This window comes from Varanus komodoensis, unplaced genomic scaffold (genome assembly GCF_004798865.1).
Source record: "Varanus komodoensis strain SLA01 unplaced genomic scaffold, ASM479886v1 scaffold7_3, whole genome shotgun sequence".
Classification (NCBI taxonomy): Eukaryota; Metazoa; Chordata; class Lepidosauria; order Squamata; family Varanidae; genus Varanus; species Varanus komodoensis.
Window position 1 is genome coordinate 6204525 of NW_025336480.1, and position 25062 is coordinate 6229586.

The window sequence follows — 25062 nt, forward strand, 5'->3', positions numbered from 1 at the left end:
TGGAAACAAAACAGTTGATCAACAGAGCAACCTTTGGCCCATAGATGGCATCTGGAGTGCTGCAAGATCCTGTAAACCTCCTTCTTCAAGACCGGAAACGGATCAGTGGGGGAGAAGATTCAATTGTGGATCTCCCTTATCCCTCTCAGCATTGGCAGAACGATGTGGCTCTTTTTCTGAAGTCAGAGCAGGAGTGAAGGGCACATGCCTGTTGGCAGGACAGGAAAAGGAGACTAGAAGCCGAGGATTCACCAGATCCAAAGGCATCTCGGGTCCCAGCTGAGTACATTCCAGCTCCAAACAGTGTCACCAACCTATATGTGCTCAGAGGCCAGCCAAAGGAAGAAAGGCTGCCTGCAGGGCTGGGAGCAGTCAGTCATCTTCTGCCCTGCCAGCAAAAGCCAGAAGAGCATCCTCAAAGCCTCTGATTTTGGAGAGAGCAGTGACCAGACCAGGGAGGTCTGTGTGGGAGGCAGCCAACTTCAGGTAATCTGCTTCCCCCGAGAGAGAGAGAGAGAGAGAGAGAGAGAGAGAGAGAGAGAGAGAGAGACTAAGTCAAATAAAATGTGGCTTGGAACTACTTCTTCTACACTAAAATGAACTTCGCAGCATCATAGTGTCACATATTTGCAAACCCATGTCTTGTACAAGTCAGCTCAGCAAGGAGCCGTAACTGAGACAATATGGTGTATCGGAATGTTAGACGGCGACTTGGGGGATGAGGTTCTGTTTAGCCATGAAACTCCCTAGAAAACTTTGGGTCATTCACTGGCTCTCAGCCTAACCCACCTCCCAGGGTTCTTATGAAGATAAAATGGAGAAGAAAGGGATCCTATACAGCACCATGGGCTCCTTAGAGGAAAGGTGGACTAGAAATGTCTATTGATTTTGACATTAGTGGCTTCTCCTTGCTGAGTGTATGTTCAGTGGCAAGCTGGGGGTTGCCTTTGCATATTCTATTAGAAGGCCTTTGGCAGCCACAGTTTTCTAGGTATGGCACCCTACTTTGGCATCTGAAATGTTTCAGAGTTTAGATCCAGGCTAAAACTCACTACCAGAGAGCGAAGACATGCTTCTGCTTTGTAGGGAGATGCCACACATGCACTAATGAGGAAAATTTATCAATGTACAGGGCAACACCTTAATGAAAAGTCCACAGTGTGCTCATAATAGAGTTTATTTTGCCTGAATGTCTAATGTTATGCAAGCACAGCCATAGTCTGTTCCTGCCACCTTTGCATGTTGAAGGCAGCAGCATCCCAAATATTTCTCTATAGACTACTACAGCTATTAAAACAATAAATTACAACTCTGCACATGGACCTTGGCACATTTTGCAACCCTGCACCTGCTTCTCTGGGAGTAAGCTTCATGGTACTTGCTTCTCATTCAACACTGATAGGAGTATCCTGCGCTGTTGTTAAAATTTTGCCCTTGATGCAATAGTGCATTGTGGCTGCTACATACATGCAGCATCAAGTCATCTCCAACTCATGGTGTCCCTATGAATGAAGGCCCTCCATCCTGTCCTTGATAGCCCTGCTCAGCTTTTGTAAGTTCAAGACTATGACTTCTTCTGTACGAAAGATCCAACTCATATTTCATCTTATTCTGCCTTCAACTTTTCCTAGCATGATTGTCTTCTCAGTAAGTCTTGCCTTTTCATGACAATAGTCTTGGCTTCTCATGATAAAGCGTGACAGCCTCAGTTTTGTAATTTTTGCTTCCAAGGAATGTTCTGGCTTCAAATGCATCATGGTATTACTTTTAAAAAATAATTAAGAATTTTAAAATGGAGGCCACGTGTAACTTCTGAATAAACTGGTCTGCTTTTGGAAAGTGAAACCACTCATTGAATTTGAAAATGAAAAAGCACACTAATAGACAATTTCCCATGTTTCATGCATTTCTTATGAATCAAATTAATTCTTAAGTAGTCATTTTCTTTTTAACATAACTAAAAGTTAAAGTTCACTATTTCTGTTTTCAACTATTTTAAGGTTGATTTAAAAACCTGCTATCTTTTAACTAGGTACATTGTTTCATGAACTCTTCCCATAAATGTACTTCACAGACTGTCTTTGAAACTATCTCAAGTGTGTCAGCAATTAAGAGTGCAAGCCTATGCATACTTAGACAGATAAAAAGTCTGTGAAGCCCAGCGTTCCCCAGTCAGCCTTGCTGGGTAGGGAATGCTGGGAAATATAGAACTTTTTCTATCTAAATATGCATAGCAGTGTGCCTTCAGGTATCAAATTTATAGAAAGGTATACGACTCTCTCTCGCTCTCGCTCTCGCTCTCACTCTCTCTCTCTTTCTTCCCCTCCCCTCCACCCACTAATTCACACACATACCCTATATATGCTGCATAGCTTGCCTTTTCTCTCTTTCATTAGATGGAGAGCTTCTACCTAGGCTGTTTTGCTCTTGCTGTTCCACAAGCATATCAGTGCAAGCCTGTGAAGTACACTTAGTGAGTTTCTTAAAGGATTCAGTCCAAGGAAATCAAAGAATTATGAGCATCCTCTGCAGGGTGGGAAGAATCCACCTTGTGTGCTTCTCCCTCTCTGCAAAACAGCTAGATGGCCAATTTGGGCCATCCAACTTTGGTGCATCAGAGGAGGGATGGAAATGGAATTGCAAATTCTTCACCCCTGCTTAGGTGGAATGTATGGCCCGAAGAGAAGTGGATCCTTCAGTATGAAAGAGACCTTGGTGATTAGGTTTTCTTTTTTGATCTACACACAAATCCTCCCCTTGCAATTCAGAGATCCTGGAACAGAAATGGTTTCTCTTACAGAGTCTTTAGTCCTGACCATCCATCCTTCATCCCTTTCCAAACAGAAATGGAGGTGTGCAGCTGTTCTGACTGGTCCTATTGCACCCATTGTGTTCAGTGTGCCATTTATAGAGAATCCAGTGCTCTTTTACTCCAGAGCGTGGGGTTAACTATTTAGATTCAGGTGCACAGCCCCACGTTTCACCTTGGCTACAGGGAGTATCTGTATGCCCTCATTTCTACATGGAATTAATGACCCCATGGGGTCGTTTACATGGACCATAGGTCCAGCAGTAAATTGATTTTCATCTCGAATGAATTGGCCATCACGGAGAGTGCTATGGTGAGATATGAAAGACAGGTAGGAAGGCATTTCTCCTGGAATCTATATAAATTTATACTATAAAGTGTTCCAGTCCTCTCCTGGGGAAATTTTTAGCATCTCTTCTTTTTTCTTTCTCTTTTAAAAGATCTCAAAGGTTAGGATGGTAGTTGCAAGATGCTACAAATTACCAAGCTAATGCTACCTGCTTGTCCACCCAGGCATAAATAAACACTGCCTACAGAGCCCTCTATATCTGTTTCCTTTGAGAACTGGCAGGAAACAAAAGATGCTACTTACCTGTGACTTCAGACTTTCTTGCTAATGCCTGGGAGACAGATACTGAATCATATTGTTCCAGATGAGCAATTGTTCCACTTGCCTGAAGAGTGTAATTTGGGAGTGTTTTTCCTCACTGAAGCAGCAATAATAGTGGATTCATCTGCACCTGCTTTGTCCCTGACCCAGCCCCCTGCAAAATGTCCAAGAAGATGGCTCTAGAGACCTTATAAAGAGCATTATTCTGGCCTGAAATGGCAGCCTGAAGTGTGGCACTACAAATCCAACTAGTGTTGAGATACGCAGTCACCAAACAACAGCATTTGTCTGTGAGCAGATGTACATATAAATATATGTTCCAGAAGAGGTACATACCGTATGGATATGTCTTTGTGGAACTGTGAACTTACTTTTTATGCTTCTGTGAGGGCAAACACCTGAAAAACAGGCAGACCATACATTGCTTTAGGAATGTGAAAATTCACACAGGCTCCGTCTGCACAGAGAATGTAAGAGGCACGGAGAGAGGAGGAGGGAGAGAAGGCAGTACTGTGCAAGCAGTAGAACAGACCCACAGAATTGTGGCCATGTAGGCAACAGTATGTGGGTGGAGTAATAGAATGCATGTAGAACCGAACCCCAACCACCTGATCTTGCCAGATTTGCTGTACTTCTTACATCCAGAGGGCAGTCCTTAGCAGTAACTTTGCTCATGTTGGAAGAGCCAAGCAGGTTTCTGATTGAGAGCATCTCGGGATGAAGTCCTGAGCATCCTAATTTTAAAGCACAAGCCCTTCCTAGAGGTGATCAAAAAGAATCTCCCATTGGTGTCACAAAGCCTTCCCCAACACAGTGCCCCACATGTGTTGAGACTGCAACTCCCATAATGACCACATGTAACAGGATGTCAAGCAGATGATTGCCATTCCCATCAGGCAATGGATATGCAGCCACCCTCAGGCACTGGTCTCCATGTACAAGAGTAGGGGTGGGACCTCTGGGTGCCTTTGTGCCATCCCCTCCTTGGCTGCCCCCATGATTTTCCACTTAGGTTTGCCATGGAGGGGCCTGCTGAAACCAGGCAGGCTTTCCCCCATAAGATGGTTGCACAGGGTTCCGACTCAGAGGGGGAGCTTATGGATGTTCCACAGGCTTACCCATGGCAGAAACTGCCCAGAATCCATGTACAGCATGGAGGTGGACCATCAGGGGAGGTGATGGTGGACTTTAAAAAGAGTTGAGTTTACCTGGGGACACCTCATTCATCTCTATGGGGATTCACCTGTTGTTTGATGTCTTGTGCTCCATCAGGGCCTCAGCTCCAGTGTGCCATCTTCTTCTTTCCTCATTCCCACCCTTCTCCTGTTTGTAGGAGGAAGTAGATGCTGATTATATTCTGTTTTATTTGCTGAAGAGCCATCAGGCAGTGCATACCGGTTGAAAAAATAAAGCCATAAAACAGTAAAAACAAAGAAACACTACAGTAGTAAAACATCAGAACACGAAAATGACCATGTAATTTAAAAGGCTAAATCAAAAGACATGCCTTCATATCCTTTCCCAGAGCCTAGAGAATGGGGGACAATTGCAGTTCTTGAAGAAGCACATTCCACAGCTTGGGAGTGGCAAAGCGGAAGGCCCTTTCTCGTGTACCTAACACACACACCTCTGTAGGTCCAGGTGCCCTCAAAGGAGCCTCTCCATAATATAGAACGGTTTGTCTAAGGTGTTCTCTAAACCTCTGCTGTATTCTGTAGACTCTGTTTTGCTTCCAAAATGAGACTCAGTTGCCTGAATCATCATTCACTGTTTCAGCAGCCCTAGTGAGATGACATACCTCCCTGCTGTCCTCTGACTGCCCTTCCTTTGGTACCTTGCATGTCTTCCCTGCTCCTTTCAAGATTAGCTGCTCCCTCTCAGGTAGCAATCTGAGCTGTAAATCTTTCTTCTCTTTTCTTCTTCATCGATGGTTTGATTACCATGCAAGAGGGGAAAAAAGGAGAAAGGCTTTTTTCCCTCATTGATTTTCTGCCATTATGGCTACAAAATAGTTTATTGTTTGGAGGAAATTTCTGCTCACCAGCATGGATATTTCACATGCACCAAAAAGTACACACCATGATTCACTTCTGATCATTGTTATTCATGGAGCTTCCAGCAGTCATTTCACTGAGCGAAACCATCACAAGGTTCTAGGAGTTGGAAGGCTGGAGAGTTCTAACTGAACAGAAATGTTTTATTTATTCATTCACTTTATTTTTGTGCAAGGTAGGTTAGGCTGAGAAACAGTGACTGGTCCAAAATCACCCAGAGTTTCACGGCCAAGTGGGGACTAAAATCAAATCTCCTGAGTCCCAGTCCAATACCTTCATCACTAGGTCATGCTGGTGAAATAAAGACCCATGTGTCTTTTCTGAAACACTCAAGCAAAATGTTAGATTATCTCAGGAGCAAGGGCTTCTCCTGGGCAGTTTAATGTGTGATTCACAAGTGGATTTCAGTTCCTTCCTCAAAATGCACAGGACTATCTTAATGTAACACTTTAGGCAGGATATCTGGCCTCTTGGAAGGGGATTACCTGATTCTGTTCTAGTTTTACTTTTATATGAGAGGAACCTTTTAATCAGTTTAGTACAATCTGGCCTTAAGCATTAGCTGCAGAATTGATTGCCAGTTACCTCCAGGAAGTTGTATGCAGGCAGCAGGAAGCTGGCCAGAGCTAGGAGAGCAGGCAGCAACCATGTTGCTGCTCTCAAAATTCTAGGGACTAAGTTACAAGAAACACCTCAGAGTTGTGAAAGCACAACTGCTGTATGTGTTAAAGCCTTTACAGGTCTTAGCATACCAGCCATTTTAACTTGTTCCATAGATGAGGGGCCACCACGAAGAGCAGTGTTCGCCACTGTCTGCGCCTCCCTTGGGGCTGGCACTCAGATCTACTCAGACACGATGCTCAGAGGTTGAGCACCGTGTCTGAGTAGATCATGGCTGCCTGCGTCTCTCTGACAGGTACGTTGGTCCCATGGTGTGTAAGGCTTCGTAGGTTCTGTACTGAAGGGAGATAACCACCTTTTGCAAGATACGTGATTCCTAAACCTATAGTGATTTTTGTTGCACTGGGAGAGTTGTAGGAGGATGGCATTAGAACTCCTTCCGCTAAAGTAGAATACATGGTCTGTACTCCAAGCTCATAGCGGTCAGAATCACTCCTTCATGCCCAGTGAATCCTGCCCTACAAAAATGTATGAAGGAGTTGAAATAGCATTCATGTGTTTCTCATATTTCTGATGAATAAAAGTCTCCCTGAAAGTTTAGCTTTGTAGGCTTAAGAGTTTTCTACTGGGCACTACATTTGAAAAAAGAACAAGAACAAAAGCAGAAATAATAATAATAATAATAATAATAATAATAATAATAATAATAATAATTACATTTCTATGCCGCCCCTTGCCGAAGCCTCGGGGCGGCTTACAACACAAATGATTAATTCTTCTGATACTTTTTCTTTCAGGCATGCTCTGGGGCTTCTTGATGAACCTGCATTTGTTTGACATGCCTTCTGCTATTTTACAGCATCCAAACTCTGTTTGGGGAGCTAGCTAAGCTTCCTCAGCAGTCACTCTGAATTTGGAAGCATGTTTGTTTAAATCCTTGCTGTCATACATAGGAAATGAGGTTTTGCATTTTGCTTAACCTCCCTGCCCCTCCTAGATACTTTGAGTCGATCAGGGTTTCTTAACAGCCAGATATAACCAATGCCAGCTGAAGACACTCTGTGTGTGTGTGTGTGTGTGTGTGTGTGTGTGTGTGTGTGAGAGAGAGAGAGAGAGAGAGAGAGAGAGAGAGAGAGAGAGAGAGCATGTTAAACAAACAAACAAAAAATTCAGTCTCTCAAATGACCATCCAGACCCATGGTGCTTGGAGGGGCCATAGTTGGGAGGCTGGGCATCTGTTTTGCATGCAGGTCCAAGGTTTGACCCCTGGCATCTTCAGGCAGGGCAGAAAAACCTCTCCCTGAGGCCCTGGGGAGCTGGTGCCAGTCCATGCTGACAATACTGGGCCAGATGGACAAAGGCAGGTCTAGGTTTGGCCAAGTCTGGATGTGAGATTGCTGGGAAATGCCACTTTGAATTCCATTTTAGAAAGGTGGGATATAAATGTAAGAAGAGTGGTGGGGCCAATAATACTAAGGAGACAAAACTGGCATATTGTAGATTATAACTTACTGCCAGGAATTAAGTTTTAAACCTTTTAAAATGGGGACAGACTACACACAAGCCAGGAAACTGTCAGACAATTGGTGGTAGTGGGAAAAATGGTGGGACTAGGAGAAGGGGCTGTGGCCATCTGGAGAGCCTGGAGGCCCACACTGGGACCCCAAGAGGCCCAAATCTGGCCCATGTGCCTAATGTTCCCCACACCTGTCCCACTCTAGGCAGGTTTATTCAGAAGATAAATCTAATTGTGTTCAGCAGGTCCCACTCAGAAATCATTGTGCATAAGGTTGACTTACACCACAGTTCTGTACATGTCTACTCAGAACTGAGGCCTCTTGTATTTATTCTCAGGTAAATGGGTATCAGCTTGCATAACGCTTTCTGTCTCTTGTGAGAAAATCAAGGAATTATTTTGCTTAGTGCAGATTTCTTCTTTAATACCATGCTGTGTCCTCATTTAGTTCACTTAAGGGGGAAGAACCACTGAGTAAAACTGTAGGTACTATGTGTTTGAAATTATTTCTACCACTGCAAAATACATGCACTCCTGTATGTGTACTTCCTTCTTTTCTGGCTATAAATCCCTTCCAATGTTGTCCTTTGCAAGACAGTGCAATTGTATGTTTTATAAACCAACTAATTCACTGTTTGCTTGAGTAAATGTCTGTTTGCATTTCATCATAACAATTCTTTCCTCTCATGAAGCTCTATCAATGTTTAATACCAAGGTATCCTCTTAAACTGTAACATGAGAGGGTCTGATAGGACCTTTGAATTATACATTGCCCAAGTGTGCAGCTTTTTTTTATAAGTCCAAAGCCTTCCTTGCTGAACTAATTTCTGGAAAGCACTGAAAAACCCCATACTCATGGATGAGCTTCAGAAGAAACTAAGCCAGAGACATGATGCAAGATCCCGAAAAGTGAGATTCAAAATTTCGTCAGCATACAGTGGTCGACTCTTGAAGCAGGTCTATGAAGATGGGCAGGAGCTTGAAATGCCTCAGGCAGAATATCCTCATAGTTTTCGACACTTGAATTTTGAACCCAGAGACAATTTCTTTGGGATTGGAGAAGCATCTGAATCCAGGTTTTCTCCACCAGCTAAACTGAATGCACAAAGGATCAGTGTATTCAGAGAGGGGAACAAATATACCCTCACAGGTAGCCCTTCCATCTTGAATGACTACCAGGAAGAGGATTCTCAGACAGTAAGTAATGCTACTTGGTTCTGCTGACTCAAGACATTTGAGCTTTTTAAGTGAATGGAGAGATGTTTAGCATAAGCTCAGTTGGCTGCCTGTAACTGTTAATGTACATTGTATTTGCTAACTAGCTTTATAGTAATATTTCCAGTGCTTCCATGTATGGACAATTCTGAGAAGAAAGTTAGCAAAATTGTAGATGGTATTATTATGGATCATTGGTAGTGTTAGTTAAGGGGATACAGGAGGAGGTGAAGCAAAACAAAGAGCTCTGCTTGGAGAACTACTGCCAGTCAGAGCACACAATCTGGAACTAAACTTCCCATTTTGTTGCCTGTTCTGGGACCAGAATAGAATAGAATAGAAACACCAGGGTGGATTAAACACTTAGAAAGCCACATTATATAGCTAGTGGCCCACTTTCTGCTTGCTGGGTCACAAATTACATAAGCCGTAATTTCCATTATAGAAATGTTGACATACTTAAAATGACAAATACGAAAGTTACATGTAGTCCTCATGCAGCATACAGTTCTCAAGTTGGCCAAGAAGCTATCCTTTTAGAAGAACACATTTTTTCTGTTCCATGAGGTTTAGATACAGGTCCTGGAAAAGGTGCAAAATGAAGTTCTTCCTGTATAATAAATGGAACCTTTGCCCAGATACATAGGAGACAAGAAAAAATTGGCCAGTTTGGTAAAGTCGCTGTAATAAAGTACACAAACACAGAGAGAGTTTTAAAATGAATAGCAAAGAAAAGAATGGCAGAATTTATAAAACACTCTAAGCTGCTTTAGAAAATATACCCTCACCTTTCAGAAGCCCACGAGGCTCCAGTGTTCTGCCAGGTTAGTGCCGTAGGAGGCATGGAATTGATGTTTGCCTTTTCATCCTCTGCCATCTCTTGGTTTTGCCAAATAGGCTTTGCCACCCATCTAGTAAGGGTGTTTTGGAGAGGGAGGAAAGGCAGCTCTCTGGTCTGCTGCTCCTTTCCTGTTTCTTCTGCTTCCCACTCACCAGGATACCCCTTTATTAAATATATAGTAAACCAGACACTCTTGTCTTCTCTCTTCTATAACAGAGGTATGTTTGAATGTAAATTTGCTTAAATGGAAACAAGAGAAATGATGCTACTAACTTCCAAAGATTTTTGACAGTTGCTGATTTCAGTTTTCATAAGAGTAATCAACCTAGAAAAATTAATCTCACATAATTTTGGAAGCATTCATATGAACTGATGCAACGAAACTGAAGTGAATTTCTCATACATCCCTAGCTTTGCCAGAAAGCAAGCTTGTAAGCCTTGAGCACTGGTCGCAGCTTGTCAAGCTGGTTGTTGGTCTTTTAGCTCTTCTCGACTTATCAGTGCCCCATTCCATTTTAGCAATCCCCCATTTTAGATTTTGGGAAGATTATCATCTATACTAGCAACCTGAAAATAATCCGAACACCCATGACTAAGAAAGAATTGGTGAAAAAGATCATGCAGAACGAAGGCATGGATGACTGCTCCTTTGTGCATCATGAAGAAAGAAGAGGAAACGGTAGCAGCCAACACGATGGGAACATGAAAGATACTGAAAAGCAACTCCAGCTCAACCAGCATGTGCAGGTAAGCCAAGATGCTTCCTTCTCTCTTATTCAAGATTCACCCACTGTGGCCAGAACCCCAATCATTAATACATCACCATCCCCTCTAATAAAGAATGTGGTGGTTTAGTCCCTCTCCATCTGGAGCAGAAAGGTAACAGGTAGCAGCAGAAAAGGTAATAATGCAGGCTAATGTACACACATTTAAAATTTTAAAGGGAAAAACACAAGGATTAGTCTGTGCCTCCCCACTGCCCCCTGGCCTGATAAGGACCAATGAACTTTCAAGAGCTTTCCCTGGCAAGCTTTCTATGTTAATGGCATTTGAGCCTAAAGTGATAAGGTGAGATAAGTTGCCCCATCAGAAGCAATAATGATCTAGATGACCCTCAGAATGCATTAACTTGTCTTGCATATTTCCAACTGCTGTCAAATGTTTCACTAAAATCTGCACACATGGGAGGAACTCACAGTTGCACCAGTTTTGCAACTACAGCACACACAAACGTACACAGAAGCATTGAAAGGAGGCCTAATTATCCTGTGCCGTATCCCTTTAAAGCATGATGTTGCATGTGCAGCTCTGGCACATGGGGCCCCTTCTGCACACACAGATGGCAAGACAACTGGTCTCTTTTGTGTGCTTGCCACAGCCATCCATTCTGTTCCCTGTTTGTTCGAACAGACCTTAACAAAGCCAGGTGCGCGGCAGGCAGCACACAGAGGCCTTGAGACACAGGAATGGTTGTTCTTTCCCTGCCTAGTTAACATGTGCAGGCAAATACATAATATTGGATCCGACTCACTGGGAATCACATTCTGCCTGGGACAGCACACAGGAGGCCCTGTCCTCGCAGCTCTCCATTCCACACCGAGAAGCCGACCGCACCAGCAGTTGCATTTAACCTCCGCAGTCCTGACAGGGCAGCAGAGTGCCTTGGGGCCAGCCTTCCCATTAGGTGAGGTGAATCCCTGACCTCAGGTGGTGTTGTAGGAGGGACAGCAAACAGTGTCCTCTGCCCCAGAGGCCTGCTGGCTATTCCCACCCACCCTCTGCTTCATTCTGAGCAGATCCTAAGAACAAACAGAGCAGAGGTGCCTGAACGCTGCCACTGCCCGCTGGCTGGTGCTGGGAGTGTGAGCTGGAGGGTGTGAGCTGGAGGGTGGGAGGCTCTCCAGAGAAGATGGGTTTGGCCAGAGTCCTGAAAAGCTATGCCCAAGCACAGGCGATCTCCTGGGTCACCTCTGCTGGAAGGACCCCTCACAGGGAAGGCAAGGTGCGGTGGGTGGAGTTAGATGGGCAGGTGCACGGTGGTGGTGCTAGCAGCCACAGGAGCAGGGAGAAAAGCAAGGGTTTCAAAAGGGGTGGGGATGCCGGTGGTAGCTGGGGTGTGTGGTGGAAGAAGCGTGCTCTCTGCCCCAGACAGCTGGGGGAATTTATACTGGCACTGCCTCCCCTGTGCCTGAGGGCAGTACGTGCTCTTACAGGGCCTTGCGGACTTCACGGCACACAAAAGTCGATCCGCCAACACTTGGCCACTGCTCTGTTCCAGCCTGCAGCTTCTGCTCCCTGAGGGAGCTCCCCCACTCTGCCTAATGGCAGGGCCGGCTCTGCTGGGAAGCATCCCTTGGCCAGCCCAGTGCTCACCTTACTCCTTTTGCCATCCTCCTTCTCCCTTCCTGTCGTGGGAGGGAGGAAAGGTTCTGGATGGGGAGATTGCTTCTTCTTTTCTTCTAGCTGTGTGCGTCTACAGGGGGCGGGGAGAGGTCAAGCCATGTAGGTGGTAGAAACTTACCTGGAGAAATACAGACACTGAGGAAGACTGTATATCGTTTGTGGATGTGACTGGGCTGTCCCAGGTACACTGTCTTTAAACCAGCCATCTTGCCTCCCTGAGGTAGGTGGTATGTAGGCTATTAAGCCCGAGGCCTGTGCCATTTCCAGCTAAAAATCAGGATGAGAAATTTCTTTTACTTTGTTTGTTTACTGAGCATGCCATGCCATCTCATTTGCATATTCTAAGCCAGGTGGATACTGATCTCCTCTTCTAAGTGGCACCGTGGGCACTTGCCTAGGTGTGCCCACTGATTAAACTGTCCCTCCCAGACAAGTGCCCCCACAAATTCCAGGTTGTTTATCAAAACAGTGAGGCTGGTGAGAAATGTGTTTTCTACAGACATAATGCTCTGAATCCTAGATCTTCAATGAAATTACCAGATTATGTGTGAGAGGACAGTGCTTCCATATTCTCCACCCATTCTTATTACTCTTTGTTTCTTTTTCTAGCAAAATAGCTCAAGGGAGCTGAACTCTATACCCCTTCTAACCTGTCCACCTACCAGCCTGTTATATTCTTGAAATCAAATCTCATCAGCTTTTGAACTCATCTCCCCCTGCCCCACAACATGTGATATCATAAAGTTTGAACAAATCAGAGGAACATGTTTGAAAAGGCAAAAACCACCAGGCCATTATTCTAACTTTTATTTATAAACTTATTTCATTTAGATCCTGCCCCATAGCCAAAGTTCTCTGAGTGCTTTACAGTGATCCATGAAAAACAAAACAATACAATGCAATACAAATATCATAAAATCAAAACATCTTAAAAAATTGAAAACAGCTAAAATACCTTTAAAAGGAAAACACCTGGCACAGGAATCCCCTCAATTCCCTGGGCAATCAAACTAATCTTTACAGGCCTGGGCATAAAGGTCTGTCTTAACCTGGCACCAAAAAGGTTATAAGCCCAGTGCCAGGCAGGCTGCACTGGGGAGGCTGTTCCATAGAGGGGGCATTACCCCCTCTGCCTCCATCCAAGTTGGCACTTGATTCCTTTGGAGTTGGCACTTGGAGGAAGGGCCCAGAGGTTGAATGCAGCACCCCAAGTACATTGTGATTGGGTGAGGTGCTCTAACATGTATTGAGATTCCAGGCTGGGTAAGGTTTTATAGGCTGAAACCAGCACCTTGAGTTGGGCCAGGATGGATAAGGGCAGACATGCCAATGAGCAAGAACTGGTCTTATGTGTTTGGCCCTTTGGGTCCCAGTTATTAACCTGACTTCCACATTCTGCATGAGCTGCAACTTCTGAACTGTCTTCAAGAGCAGCCCCACATAGAGTACACTGAGTACAGATGACTGAAACCAGGCTACCCCTGCCCAGATAAGGCTGTAGCTGGGCCACTAGCTGAAGCTGGTAGAATTATGGAAATTGAGCAATGACTTTGGTGTGGTCTAATTGTTGATGGGCTGTCACAGTGACTTTTTGATCCATGTATCTAAGAGCCAGTTAAAGAAAGACCTGAGACAGGTTTACTTAATCTGAGTCTACAGCAGAGGTAGGCAGATGCTTTAGAACATAATTTCCCTAATTTGACCATTGGTCATGGTGACTAGAGTTTATGGGAGTTGCAGCTGAAAAGTTCTGGAAGACATCAATTTGCCCGTTCCCAATCCATGTGTGAAGGGAAATCTCTTGGCCAAACTCTATCACAGTGTTAATGAATCAGCATGGGATCTATGGTTGTAGAAGCTTGTACAATGTGATAGGTCTCACTGCACATGTGCAGAAATCTCTTACTCTGAGGAAGCTCAATGAGATTAGCAGACTTCATCAGTACAGAAAAACTCTGCTCCAACTTAGAGATCCCTTACTGTGCTCGCAGTAACCATTGAGCTTTGGATTCTGGCCGATTTGGCAGATTCTGGAAGGGGAGGTTTGTCAGAAATCCAGGTTTAATGAACCTTTTCCAGAGCATAAATGAACATTTCTACAGTCAATGATTCTGTCCTTTAAAGGCAGGAATGTGTATATTATGTATGAGCAGTATTTCAATTCTGGAATTGGGAGTAAGCAAATGAACAACATGCACATTCATTTATTGTGCATAATTTCTACAAGAAATGGGTTGGGGAAAGATTGGCAAGGGACTTGGATCACAGAAAGGAATGGATATTAGCAAATTATGAATCAAGCAAATAGAAAAGTAAAGTATCCAATCCCCAGGAACCATCATATGCTAGAGGAATTTTTCCTGCTAATTGGAATCAGTTTGGCTAGAAATGGGGCCTGTGTAGGTGGGGCTGATGGGAACTGCTGTCCACTGACATCTGGAAGACCGTGCTGCCCACTCTCTGGGCTAAAGGATTATGTGAAGCAGAATGAAGGAGCTTGTTTTGATTGGTCCTTTCTGTTTCAGGAAGGCGAGGATGAGAACAGCTGTCCCCAGTGTAAGGGATCTGGCTGTGCACCCTGCTCCGTGTGCCATGGAAGCAAGTTTTCAATGCTGGCTAACCGGTTTAAAGAGTCCTACCGAGCCCTAAGATGCCCTGCTTGCAATGAAAATGGCCAGCAGCCTTGCCAGACCTGTGTTCAGTGACTGTACCTGCTATCTGGCTTCTCTTGACTTCAATTATTTGTATGCTCTCTGTAGGAAAAGAATCTTCCAAATGATTTATGTCTTTGTACCGTTCTGAGTATTCTGCATCTGTTATGTCCTTAACCCTTTGGTTAGGATAGAATGGGATGGGTTCGGATTTGGGCACATGCAACTGGGCTGGTAGAAAAAGACTTCCCTGCCTGCTGCTTCTCATGACAGTCTTGTGATAGTCACAGCCCCTAAAAACACTACATAGAGCCTTTGGGGATTTTATTGAACGGGGCGAGGTCTGGTACAGGCTGGGAAGGGAAGATTCCTCCCAAATCAAGAAGAGGTACCTTCTGTGAGTGGAGAATTTCTGTCAACAGAAGGCAGATCCTTGCAACAAGAGTACACATCCTTTTAAATCTTCAGGGCCAACATCTACTTTGAAGACGCTTTTGAGGTTCGCACTACAGTGCTGGGTATGGCAGAAGGCAAATGGGACAGGGCTGTGCCCTCACCCCTGCTTGTTCCAGCTTGAAGGTCATGGTCCCAGTTCATAAGCCTTAGGAGAGGCATCCCAGTCTCTTGGGGAGTGATCCTATGATCCCCAGAAAGCATTTGAAGGATCATGGGATTTGTTTAGATTTCTGGCTCAGGATTGGAAACTGTGCTTGAACCCTAGAGCTGGGAATGAAAGCTGTGCTCCCTCCCCCTTGCAGCTGATACAGGAAGAACTGCACCAGCTGATCCCTCTGCTCAGCAAAGCAGCCTTGTGCAAGGGTGCCAGGGATGGGGCAGGGAGGCCAGACAGCAAGCCATGCTGATGCCTGCCTTCCTGCTCCAGGTGATGGGCCAAAAGGTGTGAAAATGCACAGTGGGGAGGGGGGGGATGGAGGGGCTGCAATGGCTTCCTCCCACTCTACACTGGATGCCTCCTGAGTATGGCCATCACCATAGGATGACTCCCTCAGACTAGGGGAAATTCTGCACAAAAGCTGGGAAATGACTAAGGTCTGTGGATGGGGGAAAGGAGTGGGGCCATGCACAGAGGCTGTGGTCTCCAAGGGGAGCTCAGAGGACCAGACTGGGACAGCTGGACTGCCAGATTTGGCCCCTGGCCTGAGGTTCTGAACCTCTGCCTCTTAAGGAGCAGCTCAACTAGAGAACACTTTAATGTTAATGTCCCATGGCATTAAGAGTGATGCTGCTTTCTGTAAGTTCGTTAACAAATCAGGCCATGATCTGCCCAGGAAAGCTATCCTTGAGTCTCACCAATTTCAATGGAGGAGATTTAAGCTTCCGTCTTCAAGTGAAATCAATAAAATGTCATATGGACTTTGCTTTAATCCCATTATGGGTTCTTATTCTTTAATTCTTACTCTCTGGTTGCACATTGGGAATTCTAAACTGCTTTAATGGAAGCAGCAGCACTGATTGCTCACTATGCCACCACTATGCACAGGTCCCAATGAGGCAACAAGTAAGAGGGAAAAGTTTTTGGGCACTTCTGGAGAATTTGGGCTCTTCTCCATAGAAAGCATCCCATGCTGTTCCATACCTCTTCCCCAGAGTTGTGTATCTATTAGACAGACAGACAGAGAGCTCTTGAGCACATTTCTCAAATGCTGTGTTTATAATGTCTTGAATTTCTTTGTTTTAGGTTATGAGTACTGTAGGGCAGAAATTAATTATCCTTCTGCAGCTTGCTAGAATAGGGACACACCAGTCCTTAAACTGTTATGGCTGATAACAAGAGGTTGGTCCTGAAATAAATAGTAAGATGTTGTATGATTGCACTTTCAGTTGCCTAGCAAAACATTCATGGCATTTTCAATTCACATACCATTTTGCAATTAGCTGTACATTTATCCCTCCAGTGGTGCATGGCTTTTTCTGCAGATTGGTCTCATTTCAAATTTACAGTTATTAGAGAACTCTGTTTCCTTCTGTTCTATGATTTAGACAGCATTTCCTAATTCTAAACACTAATGAAGAAAAGGAGAAAAAAGCAAAAACAAAATACCAGTGAAACTGGACAAAAAGGGAGACTGTGTTTTATGGCCTTATTCAGAGAGCTGCTACTGATGTTAATGGGGAAACTCTACCTCTCCTAGGATTTGGTTGTTAACAAATGGAGCTCATGTTCTTTAAAATGAATCCCCAGTTGTAATTTCTAAACCATGAACTCTAATTAGCTCAGATGAAGAAGCAGTGCTGAATACTTAGCATGCTACCATTTGCAGCACCAGAACTGTTACAAATAAGGAGGCCAATGAGAGAGCTTTCTCCCAAAGCCTGTAGCTTTAGCTTATTGTAACTCTGGTAATGTCAGTGCTGGCTTTGCTTGTATATGAGCTCTAAGGCTCTTGATGAGCCTAGAGATTTCTCACACATTGCTGAGGCTGCAAGTGTAGCTGGACTAATTTATGGCCAAGTGTGTGTTTTGGGATGTATCTATTAGACAGTTTCTCTGGAACAGCTGCATTAATAGTCCTAATACCATCATATTTCTAAGACCTGCCTAGATTCTGTAATGTTGACATTCACCAGTGTGTGTCTCATTGACACAAGAACTATTTTGAAGATCATCTTGTAAATGTCCTCATGTACGCGCATAAGATTTTTCAGTCCTAAAAAACGCATTCCATAAAGGCTTTGAATGTTGATAGAGCATGGCTAGCGCATGTATTGGGCGCTGCTTCAGAGGTTACCTTTTCGTCCATCTAGGTCAGTAGTGAACAGTTTCACCACTGGATAGTTCTGCGTGTACAATTTTCACGTCACCGCCGAGACTGTTGTCAGAACCTTGTTTGTAAGGTCCTGTTTGTAAGCAGATGTGTTGTAATTGGACAGGATAAAAATACCCAAATAAAGAAATACCTTGAAGGACTGCTCCATGGATTGAAATGAGTTCAGATTTCCATGAGCCTGATCTGTGGATTCCACAGCACAACTGCTTTGTTTGAGTTGTATGGACCTGTGGGATTGTTGTTTGTTTAATGGGGGAGGGGCTGCACAATTTTGCACTTGTGCTGGAGCCTACTTGTGCAAGTGGAATGAAATTCCCATACATCCCTAAAAACCTCCAATTTTGTCAAGGAGTGGAAGGAACGGCACCCTTCAGCTTTAAGGCTACCCTTGTTGCTGCTTTGACGGGGCTACCCCTCAAAAGGGCCAAATGTCCCCATTGCATCCTCTGCTCTCCTCCTTTGCCTATATTATTACAGTATTCAAGCTTTGCCTCCATAAGCCCAGCACTTGTCCTGGTGAGTCTTGCTAGTTGGGTGAAGAATGGAGCTCTGATAATACTGATTCTGCTTCTATGACTCACCTGCTATTTGCATGGCAAGGAACTGCTGACTGTAGCGAAAGCCCAGCAATCCCACACCCATTAACGATGCAAAACACCTTGCCTGTATCTTTTTCGCTAGGTGTGGAAAGGCAGCTCTGGGCGTAGGTGGTTTTGAGCTAAGCAGTGCTTAATCCACTTCCCAGACCTGGAGTTAAGATTGCAACTTCTTGTGCTTGCTGAGTAAAATAAAAAGGGAAAACTACAACAACAGCAGCAACAGCAACAATAACACACACAAAGAAAACAAACATGTGACTTGCATGTCACATCTAATTCTTGCTTGGAGCACTTAACTCACTGAAAGCATCTAACATCTCTAAAGCAAGATGTCAGGGTGGGACAATGAAGATGGCCCAGAAAGATCCTTTTCCTACCAGAAAGGCACTAGTAAGGCTAAAAGTGGGGAGCAATAGTGGAATGCCCAATGCAGGGAAGGCAATGTCAACGTTCACAAGAGAACACTGCAGTGTACGAGGGGCGTTCAATGTATTATCAGTACCAGCATGAAGAAAAAGGAATAATAAATTGAAATAATTTTTATTTTTCAATGTAATCCCCCGTAACTTCAATACACTTACTACATCTAGAAATTAACTTTTCAATTCCCTGTAAAAAAACCCCTTCCTCCTTGTCTAAAAATGTGCATTAATTGCCGCCTTGAGCTCATCATCGTCAGAAAATCGCTTTCCATGAAGATCTTTTTTAAAATTCAGGAATAGGTAGTAGTCACTGGGGGCCAGGTCTGGGCTATAGGGTGGGTGGTTTATTTCTTTGAAACCACAGTCTCGCACAGCAGCCTTCGAAACAGGTGCTTTGTCGTGAAAAAGCAACACACCTGCGGTCAGTTTTCCCTGCCTTTTTTCTTTAATTGCTTCTCTTAAATTACACAGAGTGGTTGTGTAAGATGCTGCATTTATGGTTTCACCTTTTTTCGTGTACTCAATCAATAAAATTCCCTTTGTGACCATGATCACTTTGGCCATTATTTTTCTGGCTGATAGAGTGACTTTGAATTTCTTTGGAGGGTCAGCACCTTTTCTATCCCACTGCATGGACTCCTGCTTACTTTCAGGGTCATAGTGATGAACCCAAGTTTCATCTCCAGTAACAATCCGGTCAAAAATACTCGATGGATCTTCAGCACAGAGCTCTAAAAACTCCCTACAGCACTCGACTCGCACTTGTTTCTGAGGCGCCATGAGCATTTGCGGCACCCATCTTGCACAGACCTTTGAAAGGTTAAGATGGTCATGAAAAATAGTAAATATGGTACCAACGGATAGGTTTGTCATCTCTGCTAACATTTTGATTTTTATTCAGGTATCCTCCAATACAAGTTTCTCAATTTTTTTCACATTTTCTTTCATAGTGGCAGTAACCGGCCCGCCCAAGCGAGGGTTGTCTTCAATGCTTTCTCTTCCCCTTTTAAATTCACTTGACCACTTTTGAACAGTAGATAATGAAGGTGCAGAGTCCTGGTAAACGGCCACCATCTCTTCATGAATGATTTTTTTGACTTTTTCCTTGTTTTGTAAGGAACTTAATCACAGCGCGGTGCTCGATTTTCTTCAACATTGTTGCGTCAGTCATCATGGTCATCTTTCACTGAGGATTACTAGGGAACGAATGATCACACTTATTTGAAATTTTGCATGTATACCCTCAGGTAGTGTCATTAGCTAATGAAATAATTAAATTACCCACATCGATAGCAAATCAACCCGATACCGAGAATACATTGAACGCCCCTTGTAGTAAGTGGTCTGGTGTGGTAGATTCTGCTGAGGGTTCCAGTCAGTCATCTCTGCTCCATTTCTCTCCAGTTTTCCTCTCCTGCCGTTCAGCACGCTCAGTCCCTATTGGGTTGTTTCCCACACTAAAGATGTTTCATACTTCGGTGGCAATTGCCCTGAGCCTGCTGCTACTTTCCTCTTGCACGTATGTGGTGCCACTCTGACTACATGATGACTAAACTCACTTCCAAACATGGCTAATAGGGATCATATTTCTGATAACTTTTGGATTCATTCCAGAGCTAAATGCAAGCAAAAAGATGCTGTGATACAATATGTAATGCGTGTGATCCTTTGAGGCCAGTATGCACTTGTCCCCACAATGAGTTAATTGCCTGGGATTGCAATTTCCACTTGGGTGCCAAAAAGTTCAAGAAGTGTGTGTTGCTGATAGAGCACTGCTGTCGGCTGCAGGCATGGCTTCAGACAGAAAGGGAAGAGTGGGCACCGCAATGTCAGATGCGGCTTCCACTCCTCTGCTCTAAGGGTTTTTGGCTTCAAAGGCTGAGATCACAGCTTGATGCAGCAGAACTGGTACTACTCAGTAGTTGACACAGCCCAGTGTCATATTTTACACCCGGAAAATAGTTGGCTGGTGGGCTACTCTTACCTTCTTCTCAATAGCCAAGATAGGTAGATCCTGGAGGCTAGTGATGAAGCAGTGAGATACTCATACTGGCAGAAACTCACTATTTGAATATGGGGAGTTACCTGAAGAGAACTACTCAAGGATGGGCCTTCAGCGAAACGTGCATTATCTGCCGCACAAGCCTGCTTGCATTCCGGAGTTTGATGTCTGAGGCTCTCTACTTATGTGCCCACTTAAGAGAATGAGCTTGGTGGCCGTGGGGCAGTCTTTTCAGAATCCCCGTTCCCATTATTTCTAATATTATTGCTGGTTCTTACCCTAAAACTGTGTTTTGTTATTTTGGAAGAATTTATTTCTTTTAATGTATTTGCATATAGAAGCTGTCATGGGAGGGGGTTTCACCTGAAATTCCAGGGTCTAAAATTCAGCTTACACATAATAAGCAGGGACACCTGCTTTCTGGGACATCACAATGTTGTCACAGGCGATCATACTATGGTTACAAAGACTGGAAAGCAAATGGAAAGCGATCTGCACATATCAGCAGATCATAGGGTGCATTGATGTATTCTGTACTGCAAGGCATTATCCATTTGCTACATATTCCTTCTTCACTGAATCTTAATTGGATACAACCAGAGCGACTTCACTACTCTCTTCTAAAGGTGAGGACTCATACATATTCCACTAGATCTCACATGCATGCTCAAGAGTAAGACTGCAAGATGGAAGTTGCCAACTTCCAATTTCTCTGTGTGTGGAACTGCTGCCTAAGGCTTCTTCATTGTATACATTTAGACACCAGATTGAGACCTTCTTCCAGCAGGTGTTTACTCTTTAATCTCTTTCGCTGATTAATTTTATTGTTAGCACTTCAACAGTATTTTCAGTATTGTTATATTTTCATTACTATCTTGCTGCTCATTTTATGCTTTCTTTTATGATTGCAAACCATCCAGTGCTCATTTGCCAGTTGGGTGGTAAAGATAAATAAGGCAATAAATTGCTGTGAACCACCTAGACAGCTTCAGCTTTGGGGCTGTATAGAAAAATAAGAAAAAATCATAGCAATAATAACAACATACAGATTTCCCTGGGAGTAAGTTCCAACTGGGATTTTGGGTAAAGGATTACCCCGCAGAAAAAGGCGCTTTTGTCTCAGCGTGGATCCCTTTCGCTTCCCACGCTGCTTGCAGGAAATGGGACACGATGGCTACTTTTAAAGCCACATTTCCGTTGACATGACCCCAGGGGCGTGTACTGCATCCCTGCAGAAGCCGCCGAGCAAACTTTGACCCGTCAAACTGCAGCCGGCGGGATGGGGAGGAGGCTCGGCTGGAGACACGTGGGCGGGGGCGGTGACGTCACTGGGCTCCGAGTGGGTACTTCTTCCGTTCGATCGCCGTCCAGTTTCCGAAGGGGAGCAATTCTGTGCGCGTGAAAAAGGTCGTGCGGCGGGGCTGCTGGCCTCGCTCTGTGCGATCACGAGCGTGTCCATGTCACCGTGTCCTGCCATTATTTAGTCACGGCTACCCAAAGCGAGCACGCACCGTTGGGCTGCGCTGCGAAGCAGACGCGCCCTCAGTCCACTGCTTGCCGCCTTCAAAGCCTCCCCGCTCGCTCTCCCCACCTATGAGACCAAGCTGCTCCCGCCGCCGCCCGCGTTGTGCTCTGGCTGCGTTTACATTGTGACCTAGGAAGGCGTTTCTCGGCAGGCCAGGCGGGCGATCCCGCTGTGCAGCTTTACGCTGCTCGGGCGGCGGGTGATGGTGCAGCAAGGGGAGGGGGAGGCGAGGGGGCGCCAGAGCCTGCGCTGGGCGAGCATCGGCGGACGGGCGGGCGCCGCCGCAGTTTAGGAACAAGTTTGCAGAAGGGGCGGCCGCGCGGCTCTGCTCCCACCATGGGCGTGACCGTGGAGGCGCACAAGGTGTACCGATACCCCTTCGAGCAGGTGGTGGCCAGCTATCTCCGCAAGGTAAAACGGGGAGGCGCCCGCCCCGAGGCTAAGGGTGGGGGCCAGGCCTCAGCTTCCCTGGGCTCCGTTAACTTCCCGGAGGCCCGCGGCGCTCTGCTCGCTCTTCCCGCTCGTCTTTGCAAAGGCACGGGAAAAGAGGCCAAGAATCACTCCCCTTTCCTTTGAAACAATGGAGTTCAGGGTAGCTTATATTCAGGAAGAAGACCGGAAGACAGAGTGTTATATTCAGGATCGGGCGAGGAAGAAATCAGCCTCCTGAACGCCTCGTCCGCCTCCCTCTACATCTTCTGTGCGCGCTCCCTCCCCGAAGCCCTTTTGTGGGCGCGGTTCCAGTTTTGCAGGCAAAACTCCTCCTGGTTTCAGTGGAACCTGCATTTGTTCTCATGATATTCTTCTGGTATTCTCTGATTTCTCTTTCGGCTGTTGCCTTCTCGATTATTGTCAGTTGCGATAGTATATATGCATCCCTTGCTCCCCCGTCGCCTTTTTCTCTTGGGGGGGGGGTGCGTGGGAAGGGGATTATATTCCCCCTCCCATCTCCTTTTGAGACTTCTGTGTTGATTTGGTGCATGTGCACTCTGCTTCCCACTGATTTTCTGTTGTGCATGTGCTCTCACCAGCACGTTTTCCCCTGCCCGTCCTCGGAACAGTCTCTGGTGGGTGCTGTTTGTTTCTGGCATGTTCTCTTGATTCCTGCTAACAGCCACTTCATCAGATCGTATATTACTATGCCACCTGTGCCTCCTTCCTTTTTGTAGATTTTTTGGTGCCTTGTCCAAGGTCTTTTATCGTATTGGAACAGTCAGACACAAATGTGATGTGTCCTCTACATTTCGTACTGTAATGGTTCCCTGTCTGTATTGCCAGGCTGTTAATTAGCTAGCCCAACATTAAAATCATGTACATGGAATTGTTTTGATTGTGACTGTATACAGAGGTAAAGATCTTGAAGTTTCATTTGTGAAAATGCACCTTGGGCCCAGGATTTAGCAATTTGAAAGATCAAATTAGTATTTTCAGTTGGGCTTCATGGAAAAGCTGCACTTTCACTTCACAGTCCTATCTGTATGGTTTCAGGTTTTTGTTTTTTGGGTTCTTTTTTTTTAACAATGTTTATATTTCAGGGCTTAAGGAAGACCCTGACAGCATGATTCAGAGTTCTATAAGTTGACTCTTTTCTGCTCGCATTCTCTGAGAATTCTTTAAAATCTCCTGGTAGTTTGATATGAGGCACCTTAGGTGTGATATGGCCGCCACCACTAGAGATGAGATGAACTAATAAATACGTTTGTTTATTAAAGGGATAGTTTATGCATAAGGGAATACTAATCCTTACTTTGTGGATTTCAAAGGAATGCTTGATGACACTTCTTAGGAACACAAGAGACACTGTTACTAATACAAGCCTCTTAATTACTTCTTTTACCTCAGGCCAAATTCCTAAACCTCCATCCCAGGGAGATATACCCACAGTCAAGTCCCGCTCTTGGATGCAGTCTCGATGCCAGCATCCTTGTTCTGTTCAGCTACTTGGACAGTTTATCTGGTTTTTAATGCCTGCTTGTGCAATTTTCTTTTAGTAAGATCTTTAGGCAGCACACTGGCATAACATCTATGGGTGTTGGAGAATAAGGCCCTCCAACCCCCAACATGCTGGCTGGGGAATGCTGGGAATTGCAGGGCCTTTTTCTGTCTAAACATGCATAGGATTGCACCCTAATCAGCTTACTGTGAACTCCTCAGCTGTCTTTCTAAATGCCCTTTTCCACCTAGGTGGAACCTGTAGCAAGCCAGAGTCTGGTGTTTCCCAGATCAATCAAAATTGAATATACCTGGCCCAAACACTATCTAAAAGTATTAAAAACCATCATCATGCTATCCCTTAGAACTGTCCCCCAGCGTGTACTACTAAAGCAGGCCTTTAACACTGTAACTACTCTAGGCCTCAGGCTTACACAAACACACTGTAGCCTCACAGAGGCCACAGGAAATATTCAACATTACATCAGCACAGCTGTTGTTTACCTGGCATTTCTTCAGAGGCTTGGGAGCCAACTGGTAGCTAGTTTAGTAAGATGCCATCCTACTAGGTTACCTTATGCAAGGAAATACCTTCTCCATTGGTTGACTCCTATGAACACTTCAAGAAAAGCCACATAATGCATGAACTTGCAGTAATCAAGCTCATAGGCCACAAAAGTCTAGATGATGCTCTGCAAATTCAGTGCTCCAGATCTGTTAGCAGGCGATGAAAAACATGGAGCTGATAAAATGTTCTTTTGGCCTTAACTAAAATATGTCAGTAAGCCATGGCCCAAGAAGATGCTGGGCTGCAAAAAATCACCAAGGAAAGTAAATGTTATCCCTACATCCTGTGTGGATTCATTAATCTTTACCCATCTGTCAGAGCTACCAAACACTGCTTTATTTTTAAAATACATTAAGAACATTTGAGCTGCCTTGGTGGTTCAGCAACATTCTAGACCAGTGTTTTACCTTGCATCCTCTGTTGTTTTATGTGCCGTCAAGCCATTTCTGACTTATGGCAACCCTATCTCAGTGGTTTAAACTGCTGTGCTGCTTGGCTGGTTGAC

General features: G+C 44.7%; 2 protein-coding genes across 5 annotated transcripts in view; both read left to right on the forward strand.

Moving 5' to 3' along the window:
* Positions 1 to 8465: 8465 nt before the first annotated feature.
* Positions 8466 to 14774, forward strand: GRXCR2 (glutaredoxin and cysteine rich domain containing 2). Its single transcript, XM_044454137.1, has 3 exons — positions 8466 to 8807; positions 10186 to 10413; positions 14595 to 14774. Exons 1-3 carry the CDS (start codon positions 8466 to 8468, stop codon positions 14772 to 14774), a joined length of 750 nt encoding a protein of 249 aa, XP_044310072.1.
* Positions 14775 to 21968: 7194 nt separating this feature from the next.
* The window catches only part of PRELID2 (PRELI domain containing 2), an 84837-nt gene continuing 81743 nt past the window's right edge, over positions 21969 to 25062 (forward strand). For all 4 annotated transcript variants that reach the window (XR_006417026.1, XR_006417025.1, XR_006417024.1 and 1 more), the window contains exon 1: positions 21969 to 22468. Coding sequence is in view for 1 of the 4 variants with exons in the window: in XM_044454328.1 (XP_044310263.1) it covers positions 22394 to 22468 (75 nt within the window). In the remaining 3 variants the exon portion in view is untranslated. The remainder of the gene's footprint in view (positions 22469 to 25062) is intronic.

Excerpts from the sequence above, each read along its gene's own strand:
- GRXCR2 (XM_044454137.1), top strand. The coding sequence starts at position 8,466 with ATGGATGAGCTTCAGAAGAAACTAAGCCAGAGACATGATGCAAGATCC. Across the intron at positions 8,808-10,185 it reads AGGAAGAGGATTCTCAGACA|CAATCCCCCATTTTAGATTT; the intron begins GTAAGTAATGCT and ends ATTCCATTTTAG. Across the intron at positions 10,414-14,594 it reads AGCTCAACCAGCATGTGCAG|GAAGGCGAGGATGAGAACAG; the intron begins GTAAGCCAAGAT and ends TTTCTGTTTCAG.